General features: G+C 39.8%; 2 protein-coding genes and 1 pseudogene across 3 annotated transcripts; all 3 read left to right on the top strand.

Annotated features, from left to right (window-relative positions):
- Window positions 1-1,534: 1,534 nt before the first annotated feature.
- LOC107276537 (chalcone synthase 4-like) lies at window positions 1,535-2,814 on the top strand (annotated as a pseudogene).
- Window positions 2,815-5,331: 2,517 nt separating this feature from the next.
- LOC4324605 (cytochrome P450 CYP72A616) lies at window positions 5,332-8,558 on the top strand. Of its 2 annotated transcripts, none has more exons than XM_015793290.3 (4): window positions 5,332-5,981; window positions 6,470-6,714; window positions 7,523-7,907; window positions 8,016-8,558. In XM_015793290.3, the coding sequence occupies exons 1-4, from the start codon at window positions 5,433-5,435 to the stop codon at window positions 8,469-8,471; spliced, it is 1,635 nt and encodes a 544-aa protein (XP_015648776.1). In that variant the 5' UTR covers window positions 5,332-5,432; the 3' UTR covers window positions 8,472-8,558. The 2 variants fall into 2 exon arrangements, with proteins under 2 accessions (XP_015648776.1, XP_025882732.1); XM_026026947.2 differs by having other exon boundaries at window positions 5,484-5,981; window positions 6,492-6,714.
- Window positions 8,559-14,894: 6,336 nt separating this feature from the next.
- On the top strand, window positions 14,895-17,699 carry LOC4324604 (cytochrome P450 CYP72A616). Its single transcript, XM_015793300.3, has 4 exons — window positions 14,895-15,535; window positions 15,936-16,180; window positions 16,643-17,027; window positions 17,136-17,699. Exons 1-4 carry the CDS (start codon window positions 14,984-14,986, stop codon window positions 17,559-17,561), a joined length of 1,608 nt encoding a protein of 535 aa, XP_015648786.1. The 5' UTR covers window positions 14,895-14,983; the 3' UTR covers window positions 17,562-17,699.
- The last annotated feature ends 3,375 nt before the right edge of the window (window positions 17,700-21,074 follow it).

Here is a 21,074-nt window from a genome sequence, read left to right as displayed (position 1 = left end):
TAGCACAAATTCTACAAAGTCCACATCACACATCGAGCACAAAAAAATTCACATCACATCATAGAGCACAAGGGGAGGGCACGTGGAGGTTGGCGAGGGAGTGAGGATGGATTTGTGTTCCTAAGGGAGGGCGTGGCTGGCCGGTGGCAGATCTGCTCCCCTCCGCCCCTTGCCCGCGCCTCTTCCGAGGCCCGACGGCGGCAGATCCATCCTCCGGAGTCTCACCAACGCCGGATCCGCTCCCCGCCACCCTCCCTCGTCGTCGTCATCGCCTGGATCGACCCACTCCGGCCAGCTGAATCCATTAACGGGGAGGCCGGGGTGGCCAGATTCGAAGCCTCCGGCCTCCCCGTTGGCCGATGCAACGGTGGTGGAGGCGACTGCAGCCGGTAGCAGTGGAGAGAGGAGGGAGGCCGAAGGGAAGAGGGAGAAAGGTGGGAGAGAGGAGGGAGGCCGGAGGGAGGTGGGAGAGAGACTGGGGTAGGTGGGTGGTTATAATAATTATGCAAGCGGTGCACTTTAGCTACCGCCAGTGAAAATTGAAGTGGTCTATGTAATTCAGCCGCCATTGAAGAGTCACTTTCACTAGCTGTTCTTAGCCTTTCACTCCTCATTACAATCACGCAGGCGAAGTGCGCATACAGGTCTGCCAGTGGAAAAAATATGGTGTTGCTATGAAAAATCGATTTTTAGTAGTAACTCTACCCTTAAACTTAGGAATTTAAATCCACGACTTATAAATCATATAAGTAAAAACTGACTTAAAAGTTTAAGCCCAATAAATCGTGCGCTAATGACTTTCTTATTTTTTATAGTACCCTAACTTTATCTTTAGTAGAAACAAACACCACCTAGCATTGTCCAATTTTGGTAATGGCAAGAATTAGCATTGCTAATTTATGGCAAAATATGGTTGGGAGGTTTTGTTTGGCTTTGCTACACTTTGGCTATAAACTCAATCCAATTAAGCCAAAATTTTGGCAAGGTTATTTTTGTGGTCAGAAACCAAATAGATGATGAATGAGCTTTGGATTTCCAAATAGATGGCACTTAGGGTGTGTTTGAGGAGGAGGGTAAGGACAATATTGGAAAGATACGTAAAACGAGGTGGACCATTAGTGTATGATTAATTAAGTATTAACTATTTTAAAATGCAAAAATAGATTAATATGATTTTTTAAAGCAACTTTCCTATAGAAATTTTTTACAAAATTTTTTAAAGTAACTTTCCTACAGAAATTTTTTACAAAAAGCCACACCGTTTAGTAGTTTGGGAAGTGTACACACGAAAAACGAGGTGTTTTCTCACCCAATGTCACTGGAACGAACGCACCCACCAAACATGCCCTTTAAGCCCTACAGCGTACAGGATCCTGGCTCGCTCAATCTCAGCGATTGAATTGGGCCTCCCAAATGGGCCCTGCACCTAGGCCCTCCCTGATCGGCTCACATCATTCTGAGTAGATAACACCGTGTATTCTGAATCTTCTGAGTTCTGAATTTGACGGGATCGCATTCTATATTGTTTGATGAAATGGCAACAGGTGAGAGGACGATGATCGAGAAGCGTCACTTGTACACGTCCGACGACCTGCTGCGCCGCGTACAACTCCACCTCGCTCACCCTCCGCCAGGAGCTCGCCAACCATGGCGTGCCACGCCTCGGAGCCGAGGCGGCGCGCGCCGCCATCGCCGACTGGGGCGGGCGCGCCTCCGACATCACCCACCTCGTCTTCGTCACGTCCACCAGCGGCTGCCTCCCCGGCGCCGACTTCGAGCTCCTCGGCCTCCTCGGCCTCCCGCCGTCCACCAAGCGCGCCATGGTGTACCAGGCCGGCTGCTACGGCGGCGGCACCGCCCTGCGCCTCGCCAAGGACCTCGCCGAGAACAGCCCCGGCGCGCGGGTGCTGGTGGTCTGCTCGGAGGTGATCGCCCTGGTCCTGAGGGGGCCCTCCGAGTCCCACGTCGGGAACCTCGTCGGCCAGGCCATCTTCGGCGACGCCGCGGGCGCCGTCGTCGTCGGGTCCTGCCCCGCCGCCGCCGCCGGCGAGCGTGCCATGTTCGAGATCGTGTCGGCGTCGCAGGAGGTCGTGCCCGGGACGAGGGACGCGGTGGTGTCGGAGCTGCGGGAGGAGGGGATCGTGTTCACCCTGCACCGGGACGTGCCGCGGCAGATCGGAGACTCCATCGGCCGCCTGGTGGAGCGCGCGCTGCTGGCGCAGCAGCAGCCGGCCAACGCCGCCATCGGCGCCGCTGACGCCGCGGCGCCGGACTTGAACGGGATGTTCTGGGTGGTGCACGCCGGCGGCAGGGAGATACTGGACAGGATGGAGAGCAAGCTGGGCCTGGGAAAGGAGAAGCTCGAGGCGTCCAGGGCCGTCATGGCGCAGTACGGCAACACGCGGAGCTCGTGCGTGGTCCTGGTCATGGAGGAGATGCGGCGGAGGTCGGAGGAACGGGGGCTGCGTACGGCGGGGGAAGGGCTAGACATGGGGATGCTCGTCGGCTTCGGCCCAGGCCTCACCGTCGAGACAATCGTGCTCCGCGCGCTGCCCATTAATTAATTAACCCCCACACAGCGTTAAATTATGGGAATATAAAATAATAATGCTCCTTTAATTACCACAAAAGTTTAGTAGTATATCCTCGAATGCCACAAATTTGCTTGGCATTGCTGAAATAATGCCGTAGAAGCTCAGTGCTCCATTCTCACATTTGCACCATTTAGTACTTGTACCGTGTGGTTTTTTTAGCACAAAACCAACCAACTTTGTGGCGTTTGAGAGGATGCCGCCAAACTATGTGGCAAAGGAGCAATTTTCTATATCAGCATGTGGCAAACTATAATCTAAATACTCCTTTAAAAACAGCTGTCACTCTACTATTGTTTTTGTAGTTTTTATAAATTACCCCCTAATAATTGCTAATGCTATGGAATAGTCCAACATTTGGTTAAAGCAAAGAGATTTGCTCCGGTCCAACAAAAAATGCCTCGAGGTACCTCACGGTATCAAATTATTTCCGATCGTTGGATTTAATAATGTCTATCCTGTCTAGTTAGATCCAACAATCGGAAACGATTTGGTACGATGAATCTCTGGTACCTCAAGGTACTTTTTATTGGACCGGAGCAAAACCCTAAAACAAATAATAAAAAAGCAAATAAGTGATACTAAGAATTTAATAAAAAAATTATATATAGTTTTTCTTCTGCCCATAGCAAAACTTGGGCATTCGATCTGCTAGTAGTTGAAAGGCAAAATATAAATCAAGAGGCCTCTCGTTTTAGTGCTAACGAGAGATCCTATCTAGATACCTTAACTGTAGTACCAGTCCTCATCAAGTAAGTAGAAAATATATTTCTATCATCCATGTCTCAAATAAAATTCTCTTAAACTACTCATATGATCTACGATTTGATTACACAGTTGTGTTTGTAAGAATTAAATATTTATAATAAGATCTCACATGATTATATTTTGATAAAAAAATACAAATTAATTTTATAGTATATCTAAATTGCTTTTAGATTTCACTAAATTACTTCTTAGACATATAAAAATAATTTACATATATTATAGGAGTAACTTAAAAAAAAAGGAAGTAACTTTGTCATGACAATAAAAATAGATCCGTATGGAGATAAAAGTGTGAGTATATCTAGAAATTAAATTTAATTAGCACAAATTATGGAATTTACTGAAAATGATAATAAAATAAACAACTCACAACATTATGAATGTATAATAAGTAATTTAATCAAATCGAAAAGTAATTAATTTATACAGTATATATGATAAAAGTAACTTACATATATAATAAAAGTAATTTACAACATAGATATTTCTTTTATCAAAATATAGTCATGTAAGATCTTGTTGTAAAGATTTAATTGCAATGAACACAATAGTGTAATCGGATTATAAATCGGATAAATAATTTAAAATAAAAATCTATAACAAGAAAAAAAAAGAGATATGTATCATTTGGTATACTAGTAGGCAACCAGGTCTGAGATGAGTCTCTAGTTAAGACAATATAGAGTGCGGTATCTGTGTAGTGACATCCTAGTTGAAAATAATAAGAAGAAAGGGCATAGAAGAGTTAATGAAGCAGGTCCTAAAGAGTGTGCAACCATGAATATAACCGAAAGAAGCTGGTGACCTCCATCTTAAGGTGATGCAGGCATACAATCTTCCCTGCATGATGTTTCTAGGAACTTTGGGCCTGTTTACTTTGGTACCATTTTCAACTATACCATTTTTTAGCAAAGTTATAAAAAAATATCTATGTTTAGTTTGTTGCTAAATTTGATCAATACATAAGAAATCTTACTAAAATTTTAGCAATATTATCAACTTACTAAAATTTTGACAAGATTTATTTTGGCTACAATTTAAACAGACCCTTAGTCCCATCAAAACAGCCCCTCAATCACATCCTTTGGCATTGAGCCTTCCATGAGATGATGAGAACCAAGCAACTACAGGATAAGAAAGTTACTACTCCCTCCATTTCGAAATGTTTGACACCGTTGACTTTTTAGCACATGTTTGACCGTTCGTCTTATTCAAAATTTTTTATGAAATATGTAAAATTATATGCCTACATAAAAATATATTTAACAATGAATCAAATGATAGGAAAAGAATTAATAATTACTTAAATTTTTTGAATAAGACGAGCGGTCAAACATATGCTAAAAAGTCAACGGCGTCAAACATTTCGAAACGGAGGGAGTACTAGCTTGTACTACTATTCTCTGGACGAGAGGGATACGGGAAATTCCAATTGTCAAAGAGTCTAGTTCTTCTAGAAGCTCCACACCGATTTTAGAAGTCCCAATCCTTCTTACTCTTATAAAAGTATTTATAAGAAGTATTTAACCATAATACCAATCCTTCTTAGTCCCAACCCTTTTTCAAAAAAGTATTTAACCATAATTAAAAAAGTATTTAACCATAATGCCAATCCATAGTCTCGTCGAATTTCTCAACGCTTATTCCAACAATGCGCCCACGTCCGGGTAACATCCGGCGCTTCATCATATCCGCGCGATGACTAGCTCTGACTAATCAGACTCTCCACCCTGGAATTTTCTTCTCTACCAAGTCCCTTTCAACCTTAGCGGTATCCCTATTTATCTATTTATACTGTGTTTAGTTTCTAAAAAAAGTTAAAAGTTTAAGAAACGTTGAAAGTTTTAAAAAAAACTTGAAAGTTTATGTGTGTAGAAAAGTTTTGGATGTGATATGATGTGATGGAAAGTTAAAAGTTTAAGGTAGTTGGAGGTGATCTAAACACAGCCTTAAGATAACAGTTTCCAGCACTAGCTGTACCACATCCATCTTCCACTGCATCAGCAGCTTCTTTTTCACCCTGGTTTTCGCTTGTACTTCACAGGCTGATCACGGTCAGTACTCAGTAGTAATATGGTTCTTGGAGGGGGGTGGTTGTCGATGTGGGCTCCGGCCTCATCGCCAACAATCCTCGCGGCGTTCGGTCTCGTCGGCCTCGTCCTCGCGTGGCAGGCCGGCCTCCAGCTCCACCGCCTGTGGTGGCGGCCGCGGCGGCTGGAGAAGGCGCTGCGGGCGCGGGGCCTCCGCGGCTCGCGCTACCGCTTCCTCACCGGCGACCTCGCGGAGGAGGGCCGGCGGAGGAAGGAGGCCTGGGCGAGGCCGCTGCCGCTGCGGTGCCACGACATCGCGCCGCGCGTCGAGCCGTTCCTCCACGGCGCCGTCGGCGTCGGGGCGGCGCACGGCAAGCCGCGCATCACCTGGTTCGGCCCGACGCCGGAGGTGCACGTCGCCGATCCCGAGCTGGCCAGGGTCGTCCTGTCCAACAAGTTCGGCCACTTCGAGAAGGTCAGTTTCCCGGAGCTATCGAAGCTGATCCCCCAAGGCCTGTCCGCCCACGAGGGCGAGAAGTGGGCCAAGCACAGGAGGATCCTCAACCCGGTTTTCCAGCTCGAGAAGCTCAAGGTACCACTTCCTGCAACCATTTACATGGAATTTAAGAGAAAAAGTTACACTCTCTTACTCCATATGTTTATTTTGAGTGAATGTGACACATCCTAGTATGTCTAGATTCATCATTATATTAGAATGTGTCGTATCCACCCAAAATCTCTTATATTATAGGATAGATGAAATATGGTATATACGTAGAAATATTAAATGTTACATATTGTACTAGTACAAGCTATTCTCCTATTTTATATTATAATAAGTTTTGATTATTTTTAAGTCAAACTTCTCTAAATTTAATCAAGTTTTTTAAAAAAACCATAGCAATATTTTCAACACAAAACAAAGACTAAATGTATTCAATGTTTGATTTAATTGGACTAATTTGATGTTACACGTGTTGCTATATTTTTTCTATAAATTTAATCGAACTTTATAAAAATCTTGTTTAGTCAATTTTGTTTCTTTATCTGATCATTGAAATGTCGTCGGAGAATGTGCAGCTCATGCTGCCGGTGTTTTCAGCATGCTGCGAGGAGCTGATCAGCAGGTGGATGGGGTCCATTGGTTCGGATGGCTCGTACGAGGTGGATTGCTGGCCGGAGTTCAAGAGCCTCACTGGAGATGTCATCTCGCGCACCGCGTTCGGAAGCAGCTATCTTGAAGGAAGAAGGATCTTCGAGCTGCAGGGCGAGCTATTTGAGCGTGTCATCAAATCCATCCAGAAGATGTTCATCCCGGGTTACATGTGAGAATTTAATACTTAAAAAGTACCCGAGTAATTTAATTTCCCTGGTCCTTAACTTAATATAGAGAGCCTATTTATTTGGTTATACACTGAGCAGTCTTAAGTACACGTATCTTATTTCTCCCTGTTAAAATATCCCCTATCATTGGAAAGATATATATCTCCTCATTACTTTGGGATACATGATCTCCAAAAAAAAGAGTAAAAAACTAATCGGATTGAAAATCCAGTTTAGTATCTGTTGTTGAGTTTTTCTTTAGGCTGTGTTTAGTTCGTGTGCCAATTTTTTTTAAATATACGGACACACATTTGAAATATTAAATGTAGACTAATAACAAAATAAATTACAGATTTTGCCTGTAAACTGCGAGAAGAATTTATTAAGTATAATTAATCAGTCATTAGCAAATGTTTACTGTAGTATCACATTATCAAATCATGGCGTAATTAGGCTCAAAATATTCGCCTCGCAATTTACAGTCGGACTGTGCAATTGGTTTTTTTCGTCCACAATTGATGCTACATATATGTGTCCAAACATTTGATGTGACGGAGAAATTGGAAGTTTAAAGAAAAAAAGTTGGAATCTAAACACGGCTTTAGTCTTTGAGAGCTATGGGTATTTAATATTAGTCGGGAAGGACATATGTATCTCTAGTCTCTATACCTCCTAATGGTTAGAAAAGTTTTGACATCATCGACCATACAATTTAATCCTAATCCGTTCAGCAAGTTTAAAATTTTAATTACCACTCAAATAAGGTTGTGACGACCTCAAATTATTGATTGGATATATTCTCCATTTCAGGTATTTGCCTACTGAGAACAACCGGAAGATGCATCAAATGAATAAAGAGATCGAATCGATTCTGAGGGGTATGATTGGGAAAAGAATGCAAGCTATGAAAGAAGGTGAAAGCACAAAAGATGATTTACTTGGTATATTGCTTGAGTCAAACACGAGACACATGGAAGTGAATGGTCAATCAAACCAAGGCTTGACAATCAAGGATATCATGGAGGAATGCAAGCTATTCTACTTTGCAGGAGCGGATACAACATCAGTGCTTCTCACATGGACCATGCTGCTATTAAGCATGCACCCCGAGTGGCAGGATCGTGCAAGGGAAGAGATCTTAGGACTATTTGGGAAGAATAAACCAGACTATGATGGCCTGAGCCGCCTCAAAATTGTTAGTATCTTGTAGGATTTAATTGATAATACCATTTCATTCATATGAGTTCAGATAGATGTAATTAACTTGTAAGTACTAAATGTCACTGATTTGTGCGTCATGCAGGTGACAATGATCCTCTACGAGGTTCTTAGGTTGTACCCACCATTCATCGAGCTTACTCGAAAAACATACAAGGAGATGGAGATAGGAGGCATCACTTACCCTGCTGGTGTCATCATTAACCTCCCCGTGATGTTCATCCACCATGATCCGGAAATCTGGGGAAGTGATGTGCATGAGTTCAAACCAGAGAGGTTTTCCGAGGGGATCTCTAAGGCGTCTAAGGATCCTGGTGCATTCCTTCCATTCGGTTGGGGACCGCGAATCTGCATCGGCCAAAACTTCGCATTGCTTGAGGCCAAGATGGCGTTGTGCCTGATTCTTCAACGCTTGGAATTTGAGCTTGCGACATCGTACACTCATGTGCCACATACTATAATAAGTCTGCATCCGATGCATGGTGCACAGATTAAAGTTAAGAGCTATATGACCATTTCAGATTATAGTGTGTTTTATTAGTACAACTCTTGGTTGGGTTATACCATTTGTACCTTTGTAATAAAATTGGGATAAGAGATATCTATCTATACCTATTCTAATCGGGCACTTTTTAGGAGCTCCCACGTTAATACTGGGAATTATCAGCCGTTGATTACGTAAATTGTTCAACCATGGCCGTAGATTGTGCTGCAAATTTAACGTTGATGTCCAATCTAAACCGTATTGGGCTCATCCTAAGGCCCACAAAAAATATCTCCAAACAGCCCACATAATATCTCCAAACAGCAATTATCTACAGCCATTGATTCTATCTCAAATACTCTTATCTCCAAGTAGTAACGATAGGGAGGCAGATAGAGTTGACTCGAGTGATTCAAGCTACGACGAACGACAGGAGATGATCCCCACGGATTGCCGATGATCCGGATTCCAAGTGGAGGTACCAAGACGAATGGAAATCCATCGAAGTTTTGATCTCCCACGAGACAACATCCAGATGTCTCAGGTTAGGTATTATTTTTTATCAATCCAGATGGATTTCTCATCTCACGCAATTTTGATCTAAGATTGCTGGGTCATAGACTCACTAATCCGACCCTATAAATTCCCTTGCACCTCCGTCTCCACAATCCTCTGCCATCCAGGCAAGCAAATATGTACCTTATTTCGTGAGGGGATGATTCAATGATGAAACTAACCAATAGTTGTGCCAATCTTTAACAGGGACATCTCCTATTGTCAGACTGCAACCCGGACATCTTACATAGCCGACTCTTTCTCATTTGGGGATTGGTCAGCATAGTCTGCTGCAACGCCAACACCGTCGGAATGTACCCGCCTGCAGAATCGGTCACCTTGCGGCGCACCTCCGTCGTCTTCGTATCGACAAATTCGATATCCTGAGCAACTCGCCGATGAACCTATTCGGCTTTCCCCTCCCGATGGGAATGGGGATATTCTAGATCTGAGAGGCAGTATGTGAACAACAAGTGACCAATGACCGTACAAGTAGATAAGCTGTACGAAGGACACAGGAGGAAGAATGAGAACTCACCTGGGAGAAAGAATACACTTATTATGCTACAAACATATGACCCATTCCATGGCTACTTTTCAATTTCTTTTCACAAATATTGGACCTAATGCTAAAATTTAATTAAATAATTATTAGTTTTCCACTCATCACATTACTACACAAGGTTAAAACTTCGACACAATTTTTACCGTTTATTACAATATCAAAATAATACACCATTCAAAATACTCGAATTTTAAAAATTAAGAATGGTACAATGAATTCTATGATAAAAAAAGTTAATTCACTCAGGAAAAAAATTTAAAATAAAAAATTGCAGTCGACATTGATTAATATGATAAAAGATATTATTTAAAATACCCCGTGCAACGCACGGGTTGACGGCTAGTATCTATTATATTATTAAAACAGCTTTGAAAGGAGGCACCATGTTCGCTGTGGAGGCTAGAAATTCCCACATTAATTGGAGAAAAAGGAAAATATATTAACCGTTAGATCATGATAGATCTAAATATAACGTTCGAGATTAAACGTAAAGTATGCAAAGTCCTAGAAAATATACTTATTTGGATGTGTCCTGACTATTTTGGTTAGCATGTCCATTTCATGCTTATTTGGAAGTGTCCTGGCTATTTTGGCTAGCATATTTGTTTCGGCTATATGTCCGAACCCAACACGAGCCAAAATCCAAATATGTTTGAGAGAGAAAAAACTAACAAAGAGTCCATATCTGATTAATGCTTCTCCTATCAACTAAAACTAACCATACAACCGTTCTCAGCCTATTAATTAGTGCAAGAAGCATTGTTATAAAGATACCAGCTTATTATAAAGATACCAGCTTATTATACGTACATACGTGATATTAACCGTTAGATCATGATAGATCTAAATATAACGTTCGAGATTAAACATAAAGTATGCAAAGTCTAAGAAAATATACTTATTTGGATGTGTCCTGACTATTTTGGTTAGCATATCCGTTTCATGCTTATTTGGAAGTGTCTTGGCTATTTTGGCTAGCATATTTGTTTCGGCTATATGTCCGAACCCAACACGAGCTAGAATCCAAATATTTTGAGAAAGAAAACTAACAAAGAGTCCATATCTGATTAATGCTTCTCCTATCAACTAAAGCTAACCATACAACCGTTCTCAGCCTATTAATTAGTGCAAGAAGCATTGTTGTAAAGATACCATCTTATTATACGTACATACATGACAATAAACCAATGCAAGACACGGGAGCGCACTAGCGAAGGACAAAAAGGCCTAGGTTGCTTCAACTGTGAACATGATATATGGATTTGCATCACACGTTTGGTGATATGTAAGCAGTTTTGCAGTGAGAAATTTTAAGGTATGTGTGTCAGTGTTTGCCATCTTATTGGCTTGCTCTGTGTAATATCAACACAAAGTATGTCATATGGTCAGATTAAAATAGATCATTGATAATCTCATAGGTACTCCTTCCATCCCAAAATATAAAAAGTTTTGGTTTGGATGGAACAAGTTTAGAAATTTCCACGTTAATCGGAGAAAATGAAAAAATCTATATCGTCAGATCATAGTAGATCTAGACGATAAGGTTTTGGTTGGATGGGACAAGTTTAGAATTTTTCACATTAATCGGAGAAAAAGAAAAAACCTATATCGTTAGATCATAGTAGATCTAGACTATAAGGGTTGAGATTTAATCAAAATATGTATAAAAGCTTGACTCTTTTGATTGTTTTTATGAATCGGACATGGGAAAGAGCGTGTAACTAGAATTTTATATGTGCTATGCATAAGAGCCTTTGAAATTAAAATCGGATTAGGAAACTTAATTTACTGACACAAGACAATCACGTCATGTCCACATAGCTAACTTAATTTACATGCACAATTGACACGCCCTGTACAAAATCATGTGCAGGGGAGGCAAACCAGCTAGGCATCCAAACTCTTTCAACCACATTCAAGTTTTGCACTATCGCATAATCTCTAGAGATAGTATGTTTTTTTAAAAAGAAAATTCTAGGTAACAAGATTCCCTAATAGTTTTTTCTATATTTAGGGTCCATATGTTATAGCTCATACTCCACGGATAAGGTAGAGCTGAGAAGCGGCGTAAATTACCATATTAATCAAAAAAGTGAAATATTTAAAGGATCTAGATTTTAATTGTGTATATTGATTGATATAGTTTTATACACATATAATATATCTATGTTTGCTCTTAAGGCTTACAAATTCTCAGATTATAAAAATCTAAATGGTTTGATCATGGTCATACATGTAAAGAAGCAGAGTGGTGATGGCTGATGGGACATCTAAAAATTATAAACAAAATCCCAAATAGAATCCCAATAACGATTAAGAGTAGGGACGACGGGCAGGCCATTAAGCAACATGATCATAGCGGTTGGCGGGACTTCTAGAAAGTAAAAAAAAAACCACAATGACAATCGTATTCATTTTTTAAAATATTAATGACATTAAAGAGAGTAGACAGCGGGCGAGTTACAGAGGAATACATTGGCAAAGCCACAGATGGTTTGGCACGGCTTCTAGAAAGTAAAAAATGAACCAAAACAATAATTATGTTCTTTTTTAAAATCCCAATGATAATAAAGAGAGTAGGCAGTGGACGAGTCGTAGAGGAGTACAGTGATGTCAATGACGGGACTTCTAAGAATTATCGACGAGTTCATGTAGGAATAGAATTAATAAATAAAAAAAATATCAGAATGAAAAATATGGAATTTTCCAAAAACAAATCCATCTAGAATACAACGATGACAACCGACAATAAAAAAGGGAGAAGCAACATACCTGTAAAGAAATAGAGCGGTGACGGTTGATAGGACATCTAAATATTATAAATAAAACCCCAAATAGAATACCAATAACGATTAAGAGGATGGACACGGATAAGCCGTTAAGTAGCACTGTCACAACGGTTGGCGGGACTTCTAGAAAGTAAAAATAAAACACACCAAAAGATAATCATGTTCAATTTTTAAAATATCAATGACGACAAAGAGGGGATGCAGCGGATGAGCCATATATACTCTAAAACTACAAGTTCCAATTTTTAAAGATTCCAAAGATAATGAATAGAAACAATAGTAGATTGAGGAAGCAAATAAAGGAGATGTGACAAAATAGTAAGTGGTAGCGACTTACGTGACTTTTGTATACTATAACACTAAAAACACCGGGACGATAAGGTTCGGTCTAAAGTTCTAAGATAACGTTATAACTATTTAATAAATTTTAAGTAAAATATATGTAAAAGATAGATAATTTTGTATATATGCTAGCCGCGCAATTGCGCGGGCCACCCAGCTAGTATATAGTAATCCAGGGTTTAGCTGTACTACATATACTATATAACACAGGTAGATGCTATATGTAGCCAAAATCAGTACACTTGTCAAGATTAGATTGGAACAACCCATTCCATCTTTTAGTTGTGTCGATCATCAATTTGATAACTGGAATCTCATAAGCTGGATTTGGCATCGATTCTCAAAAAACAAAATAAAATGCAAAAAGAATAACATCGTTTTCGCTATTCTAACGTGTCGTGAACATCCGCATGTCACGATCTAAATGTGTCGTCGGTTTAACTCCACGTATTTTCTTTAGGTATCCACACAGACCATATTCTCATAATTAAAGTACATAGAGTACCATAAAATTTCATTTATCTTTTTATTAGAGTTACCTACTTAAAAATAATATCAATATTTTTATTCATCACATAAATTCTCATCAGTCGCCTTCTGCGCAAATACAATTACATTGTTCTTCCATCCATTCCTCCAACACTACAACCATTTGGACCACATGTTAGAAACATTATCCACGTCCCGCACATGTAGGCAAAATTAATTGTTCAAAATCAAACATGACCTTTTGTCACCGAACATATCTCCAATGATTATGATTATGCTTGGGTGCTTTGTTAAATTGTTAAAATCATACTTCAGTTATCCCGCCATTACCCAGTGCAACGCATGGGTATTTTTGCTAGTAATAAAAAATAAACAAGTGATACTAAGATATTTGATAAAAAATATTTTACTATATTTTTTTCTTCTGTCCATAGTAAAGCTTGAGCATTTTGCCAGTAGTTGAAAATAATAAGTAGAAAGGGTAGAGAAGAATTAATGAAACAGGTCCTAAAGAGTGTGCAACCTTGAATATAACTGAAAGAAACTGGTGACCTCCATCTCAAGGTGATGCAGGCATAAAATCCTCCCTGAATGATGTTTCCAGGAACTTCATTGTGGCTAAAACATTCTAGAAGTGAACCATTCCACGTGTATCTTTCCATAGTCCATAATCCAAAAGACCATAACCAAAAGGTGTTCATATGAAATGGCATAGCCAGAATTTCCTTTAAGGGTGGTCCAACTTGACATTTTGTTTTTATAATTATTTATTTCATGTTCTTAGCTCTTGATTCTTTATTGCATATCAATTTATTATTCAATTCCACACATATATTTTCTCAGTTATTTCATATATAGACCTTTGGGACAAATGAATTTTTGGATGGTCCATGGACCCACTGGTTCACCCCTTGGATACGTCGTGCATATGTCCATAGTTGTATCCATAGTTGTATTTAATATATCTTGAGCCTTTACTCGCAAAAAAAAAACATGAATTAATTTTTCAAAATCATGACCATTGGTAATCGGTATAGAGCTAAATATAGCTTGAAGCAGGGTACTTGAATAGGCAGAGATGAATAAAACAAAAGGAAGCAGCAACGAAGCACCGCCTCAGTCCTCACACACAGCAGGCAACGTAACGACTCACACTGCCACAGTCACATGAACAGCAGGAAACATCCGGGTAACATCCGTCGCTTCGTCATATCAGACTCCCCACCCTGGAATTTTCTTCTCTACCAAGTTCCTTGCGACCTTAGCGCTTATTGGCGCCAACAAGGTAACTTAATTGAGGCTTTAATTGAGGCTGTATTTAGTTACTGAAAAAAGTTAAAAGGAACTGTTCACTTTGATGTCAAAAAAAAACCTTACCAACTATGCTAAAATTTTAGCAACTTGCCAAAATTTTGATAGGATTTCTTATATAGTACCAAAATTTAACAGCAAACTAAATGTAGCCACTTTTTTTTTGATAACTTTACCAAAATTTGGTAATGTTGAAAATATCATCAAAGTGAACATGCCCGAAGTTTGGGAAAGTTGGAAGTTTGGAAAAAAAATTAAAAACTTATATATGTAGGAAAGTTTTGGATGTGATATGATGTGATCGAAAGTTGGAAGTTTGGGGTAGTTGCGGGTGAACTAAACACGGCCTAAGTTACTTACCTTAGCTCAAGTAACTAATGCATCTAAAGCATCCCTATTTAACCTGACACCCAGCACAAGCTGTACCACATCCTTCTTCCACTGCATAAGCTTCTTTTCACTTCATTCCCCCTGTTCACTTATACTTACAGGCTGATCACGGCCAGTAGTAGTAAGTAATGGTTCTTGGAGGGTGGCTGTTGATGTGGGCTCCGGCCTCATCGCCAACAATCCTCGTGGCGTTCGGTCTCCTCTTCGGCCTCGTCCTCGCGTGGCAGGCCGGCCTCCAGCTCCACCGCCTGTGGTGGCGGCCGCGGCGGCTGGAGAAGGCGCTGCGGGCGCGGGGCCTCCGCGGCTCGTCCTACCGCTTCCTCACCGGCGACCTCGCGGAGGAGAGCCGGCGGAGGAAGGAGGCCTGGGCGAGGCCGCTGCCGCTGCGGTGCCACGACATCGCGCCGCGCATCGAGCCGTTCCTCCACGACGCCGTCGTCAGGCCGGAGCAGCACTACGGCAAGCCGTGCATCACCTGGCTCGGCCCGACGCCGGAGGTGCACGTCACCGATCCCGAGCTGGCCAAGGTCGTCATGTCCAACAAGTTCGGCCACTTCGAGAAGATCAGGTTCCAGGCGCTATCGAAGCTGCTGCCCCAGGGCCTCTCCTACCACGAGGGCGAGAAGTGGGCCAAGCACAGGAGGATCCTCAACCCGGCTTTCCAGCTCGAGAAGCTCAAGGTACCATTTCTTGCAACCAATTTACATATTGAATTTGAGAGAAAAAGTTGCACTCTCTTATGCATGCAAAAATATTAAATGTTACATACTGTTCTAGTAGTAGCTATTCTTACGTTTCATCGTATATTATAAGATGCTTTGATTATTTTTAAGTCCAACTTCTCTTATCTTGATTAAGTTTTGAAAAAACATAACAATATTTTCAACACAAAATGAACAAAAATATATTCAATGTTGGATTCAATAAAATTAATTTAGTGTTATAAATTTTGCTATAACTTTTTATTATTAAACTTTAGAAAGTCCGATATAGGAAAAAAAACTTATAATATAAAATAGAAGTATTAGCCAATTTTTTTCTTTGTCTGATCATTGAAATGTCGTCGGAGAATGTGTGCAGCTCATGCTGCCGGTGTTTTCTGCGTGCTGCGAGGAGCTGATCAGCAGGTGGATGGGGGCCATTGGTTCTGATGGCTCGTACGAGGTGGATTGCTGGCCGGAGCTCAAGAGCCTCACCGGAGATGTCATCTCGCGCACCGCGTTCGGAAGCAGCTATCTTGAAGGAAGAAGGATCTTCGAGCTGCAGGGCGAGCTATTTGAGCGTGTAATGAAATCCGTCGAGAAGATTTTCATCCCGGGTTACATGTGAGAATTTAATACTTAAAAGTACCGAGTAATTTAATTTCCCTGGTTCTTAACTTAATATCGAGAGCATATTTATTTGGTTACACTGAGCAGTCTTAAGTACGTATCTTATTTCTCTCAGTCAAAATATCCCCTATCATTGGAAATATATATATATCTCCTTGTTACTTGCGGGATACATGATCTCCAAAAAGAGAGTAAAAAAAATAATCGGATTGAAAATCCAGTTTAGTATTTGATATTGAGTTTTTCTTTAGTCTTTGAGAGCTACGGGTAATTAATATTAGTCGGGAGGGACATATCCCTCTCTAGTCTATATACCTCCTAATGGTTAGAAAAGTTTTGACATCGTCGACCATACAATTTTGTCCTAATCCGTTCAGCTAGTTTAAATTTTTAATTACCACTCAAATAAGGATGTGACGACCTCAAATTATTGATTGGATATATTCTCCATTTCAGGTATTTGCCTACTGAGAACAACCGGAAGATGCATCAAATTAATAAAGAGATCGAATCGATTCTAAGGAGTATGATTGGGAAAAGAATGCAAGCTATGAAAGAAGGTGAAAGCACAAAAGATGATTTACTTGGCATATTGCTTGAGTCAAACATGAGACACACGGAAGAGAATAGTCAATCAAGCCAAGGCTTGACAATCAAGGATATCATGGAGGAATGCAAGTTGTTCTACTTTGCAGGAGCGGATACAACATCAGTGCTTCTCACATGGACCATATTGCTATTAAGCATGCACCCCGAGTGGCAGGATCGTGCAAGGAAAGAGATCCTAGGACTATTTGGGAAGAACAAACCTGAGTACGATGGCTTGAACAACCTCAAAATTGTCAGTATCTTGTAGGATTTAATTGATAATACCATTTCGTTCACATGAGTTTAGATAGATGTAATTAACTTGTAAGTACTAAATCTCATTGATTTGTGCGTCATGCAGGTGACAATGATCCTCTATGAGGTTCTTAGGTTGTACCCACCGTTCATCGAGCTTAAGCGGAGAACATACAAGGAGATGAAGATAGGAGGCGTCACTTACCCTGCTGGTGTCATCATTAATCTTCCCGTGCTGTTCATCCACCATGATCTGAAAATCTGGGGAAGTGACGTGCATGAGTTCAAACCAGAGAGGTTCTCTGAGGGGATCTCTAAGGCATCTAAGGATCCGGGTGCGTTCCTCCCATTCGGTTGGGGACCGCGAATCTGCATCGGCCAAAACTTCGCGTTGCTTGAGGCCAAGATGGCGTTGTGTCTGATTCTTCAACGCTTGGAGTTTGAGCTTGCGCCAACGTACACTCATGCGCCACATACTATGATAACTTTACACCCGATGCACGGTGCACAGATTAAAATTAGAGCTATATGATCGTTTCAGATCCTAGCATGTTTTTTTCGAGGACCTAGCGTGTTTTATTAGTACAACTCTTGGTTGTGAGTTGTGATATTTGTACCTTTGGAATAAAAGTGGCATAGGAGATATATCTAATACTCCCTCCGTTTTTTAGTGTATGGCGTCATCGACTTTTGTGATACGTTTGACCGTTTGTCTTATCCCCTTCGTTTTTTAATGTATGACATGGTTAACTTTTTACAATGCGTTTGACCATTTGTCTTGTTCAAAAAATATGTAATTATTATTTATTTTATCGTGACTTGATTTATCATCAAATGTTTTTAAGCATAATTTAAACAATTTTTATATTTACACAAAAATTTTGAATAAGACAAATGATCAAACGGTGATTAAAAATTCAACGGTGTTATATACATTAAAAAAACAAATATAGTAATATATTATTACTATATCTGATTGGTCGCGTTCCGTATTCAATGCTCTTTTCACCTTGCCGTGTTTTACATGCCCAGACACTGTTATCAACCGGCCACATCTGTCGTCTGTTTGCCTCTTCAATCAACATCCTGCAATAATGTGTCAAGACCGTGCGTAATCTATCTAAATAGGGTTCGTATCCTCTGCATTTGGGACCAAAGGCAAAGTTTGCCGTTAGTTCCATACGTCAATCAACGGTTCTATAGTTTAGCAGTTAGTACCCTTTTAGTAGGCTGAGATATCTCAAGTTGCGCAGCGAAGATAGGAACTCTGGTACTTGTAGGGCACTGAACGTGTTGCAGCTGAGGTCGAGATACTGCAGGTGATGTAAATCAAACAGAGTGAATCACTTATGTGTCCTCCCATCCCCTGCTTACTGATAATATTTTGGCCGCAATCGGAGCCTTGGAGAGCGAGCTTGACGATGCGGCCGGTTCTGTTGCCGCACCCGACGCCCTTCCATCGGCAGCAGCCGTCACCCTCCCATGACGAGAGGAGGTTTGCAGGGTCTAATAAACCTGCTCTGAAGGCCAGAAGAGCTGACCTCTCGGTGGTGATGCCCGTTTCATTTGGATGATAGGCAGATGTTCCATTGGGGCACTCTGTTTGAGCGAGCAAGAACAGCACAAATGGCTAGTTGGATGCAGGAGACATGGAGCGTGTGCATTGTTTGCTGTTTTTTGTGGATTTCTGCTCGAGCTGGTGCAGATCAGCAACTTTGTCTGGCTAACTGGTACTAACAGCTATGCATGACTCCTGATGTTATTGAATTGAGCAGTTTCATCCCTATATATCTTTACTCCGAGTCAGTCTGGAACTCTGGATGTGCTCTTGGTTGTTGACTTACTAGTCCAAGTCGTCGCTCTCTAATTAACTATGAAGATAACCCGCGCCAATGCGCGGGCATATATCGAATATTGTCTTTAGGAAATTTATAATGGCAGAATATCAATCGGATAACACCTACCACGCTTCAAAATAATTATTTCTTCATAAATTTTCTTCATTAGCATTGCTTGTATAAATTTTTCAAGTTGTTCGTTAGCTTTAAACTACAATATTTACTTCATATCTATAAGAAATTAATTATAACATTTTTCATTATCTTGTAAGGAGGTTGACTTAGTTTGTTTAAAGAAATATCTAACAAATTAAGTGTAAATTAAAAATAAGGTGCTTTTCATTTTAATTTGAATGTTTAGGTGCTCTATTTTTTAATAAATCCTGAAAAATTATTATTGTCAATAAATATGTTTTATTTGTACCATAGAGCTGCCCCTCCTTCTAATTGGTTCATACTCACGTAATTTTTACATACTTACATATCTATGAGTATATATATGAGTGAATAAAGAAAAACCTTGTTTTCTATGATATACTTAATCTATAGAATTTATTTAAACTAGAAAGGTAGCCCACGCGTTGCGTGGGCATATATGATAGATTTCGTTTAAAAAACTTTAATAGACGGGATATCAACCGGATGATACCCACCATGAAAACCACTATTTCTCTATAAATTTTCTTCATCGCATTGCTTAGATAACTTTTCCAAACTATTTGTTACCTTTCAAAATAGTAATATTTAACACATCCCTATAAAAACTATCTATGATCTCTTCAGTATAGAGTTATATTTAGTTTGTTTAGAAAACGTGTCTAACTTAAATGTAAGGTGTTTCTTATTTAGTTGAATGTTTAGTGGTTTTTTTAACAAATCCTATTAAACTATTATCATTAATAAATGTGTTTCATTTGTAGAACCAAGTTAGTCACCCTTTTGGTTGGTTCAAATTGGTGCAAGTTATTACATACTTGCATATAAATTAACAAAGACATCTTTTGTAAGAAAGTAAGAACTAATTTTTTTACAAACTTATTAGATTCTATCCAAATAATTCTATTTAGTCCTTTTGCCATTTTACTTTAGCATTATAGATCTAATTTAATTATTATGCAGTTATATACAACGATAAAATCTATATCATTATTAATTTTTCATAAGTTCGTAATTATTTGAATGTAACGGTAAAGTTAGAAAATATAACCCCTAAAGTGACATATGAAAATTTTAATTACAGTGAACATTGTTTTCTAAATGTAAAATAATATAAAGAGATAAATAGATCGTGTGATTTCGGGAGATGAATTTTTTCTTTAAGATAATTATAGGGTTTTACTATTTCAGATATAAACCTATCCATAATAATGACATACTTATAGTAAATATGGTTTTTAACTGTAAAATTATTAATCATAAATAATCTAGCAACATAGGCCGATCATGATTTAGATACTATAAATATAACAACATAAGCATATAAGATTAGATGTATGATTTAAATGTTTTCGAATGTGTTCATAGGGATAGAGTATACGTATGTGCATTTGTAGAGGATGAGTATGCGAGCGTTGTGAGTGTTTGGTTTTGTTCTGTTTCTTAAGAAAATACTATAGTTGCTCATAGGGATAGAGTATACGTATGTGCATTCGTAGGGGATGAGTATACGTGCGTTGTGAGTGTTTGGTTTTGTTATGTGTTTCTAAAGAAATAGTTGCTTAAATGTTTTTATATAAATTTTGCTTTGTAACTAATAGAAGGAAAATAAGAGATATAATAGAATGAAGAGAAAAGAATAGGAAAAGGAGATGGTACGGTCTACGGTGTACGTGCGTATACGCACGTCACACAAATGGGTGGGGTCCAGATTGAAGGTAGATTAGGATTTGCTTCCTGGGATGTGCTTCTATGCTCGAAAAAAAACTTGCACGAAAGTTAAAGCTAATAAGCGGTTGTGATTAAAAGGGAGATTAGCACTTAATTATCATTAGCGAGGGGTAATTTTGTCCAAAGATTTTCGAGCCCATATTCAGCCCAGTCCATCCGAAGTCATGGTCTGCATCCAGATAATGCCATAATAGAGCACTTTCCTTTGGCTCTATGGAGGACCCATCAGTTGTTTCGGTGTAAACTTGCATGACCGGTTCAGCGATGTGCTTCCACTCAAAATCATGGTTTGGATAGCTTGATTCCCATTCAGCTGCTTT

Source organism: Oryza sativa, chromosome 1, assembly GCF_034140825.1.
Source record: "Oryza sativa Japonica Group chromosome 1, ASM3414082v1".
Lineage (NCBI taxonomy): Eukaryota > Viridiplantae > Streptophyta > Magnoliopsida > Poales > Poaceae > Oryza > Oryza sativa.
The sequence above is the reverse complement of the archived record's forward strand: the minus strand, read 5'-3'. Positions and strand labels throughout refer to the sequence as shown.

What these genes read in the sequence shown, in the direction of transcription:
- LOC4324604 (XM_015793300.3), top strand. Translation starts at nt 14,984, where the DNA reads ATGGTTCTTGGAGGGTGGCTGTTGATGTGGGCTCCGGCCTCATCGCCA. An exon ending in TCCAGCTCGAGAAGCTCAAG is followed by an intron (nt 15,536 to 15,935) that starts GTACCATTTCTT and finishes GAATGTGTGCAG; the next exon opens with CTCATGCTGCCGGTGTTTTC. An exon ending in ATTTTCATCCCGGGTTACAT is followed by an intron (nt 16,181 to 16,642) that starts GTGAGAATTTAA and finishes TCTCCATTTCAG; the next exon opens with GTATTTGCCTACTGAGAACA.
- LOC4324605 (XM_015793290.3), top strand. Translation starts at nt 5,433, where the DNA reads ATGGTTCTTGGAGGGGGGTGGTTGTCGATGTGGGCTCCGGCCTCATCG. An exon ending in ATGTTCATCCCGGGTTACAT is followed by an intron (nt 6,715 to 7,522) that starts GTGAGAATTTAA and finishes TCTCCATTTCAG; the next exon opens with GTATTTGCCTACTGAGAACA. An exon ending in GCCTGAGCCGCCTCAAAATT is followed by an intron (nt 7,908 to 8,015) that starts GTTAGTATCTTG and finishes TGCGTCATGCAG; the next exon opens with GTGACAATGATCCTCTACGA.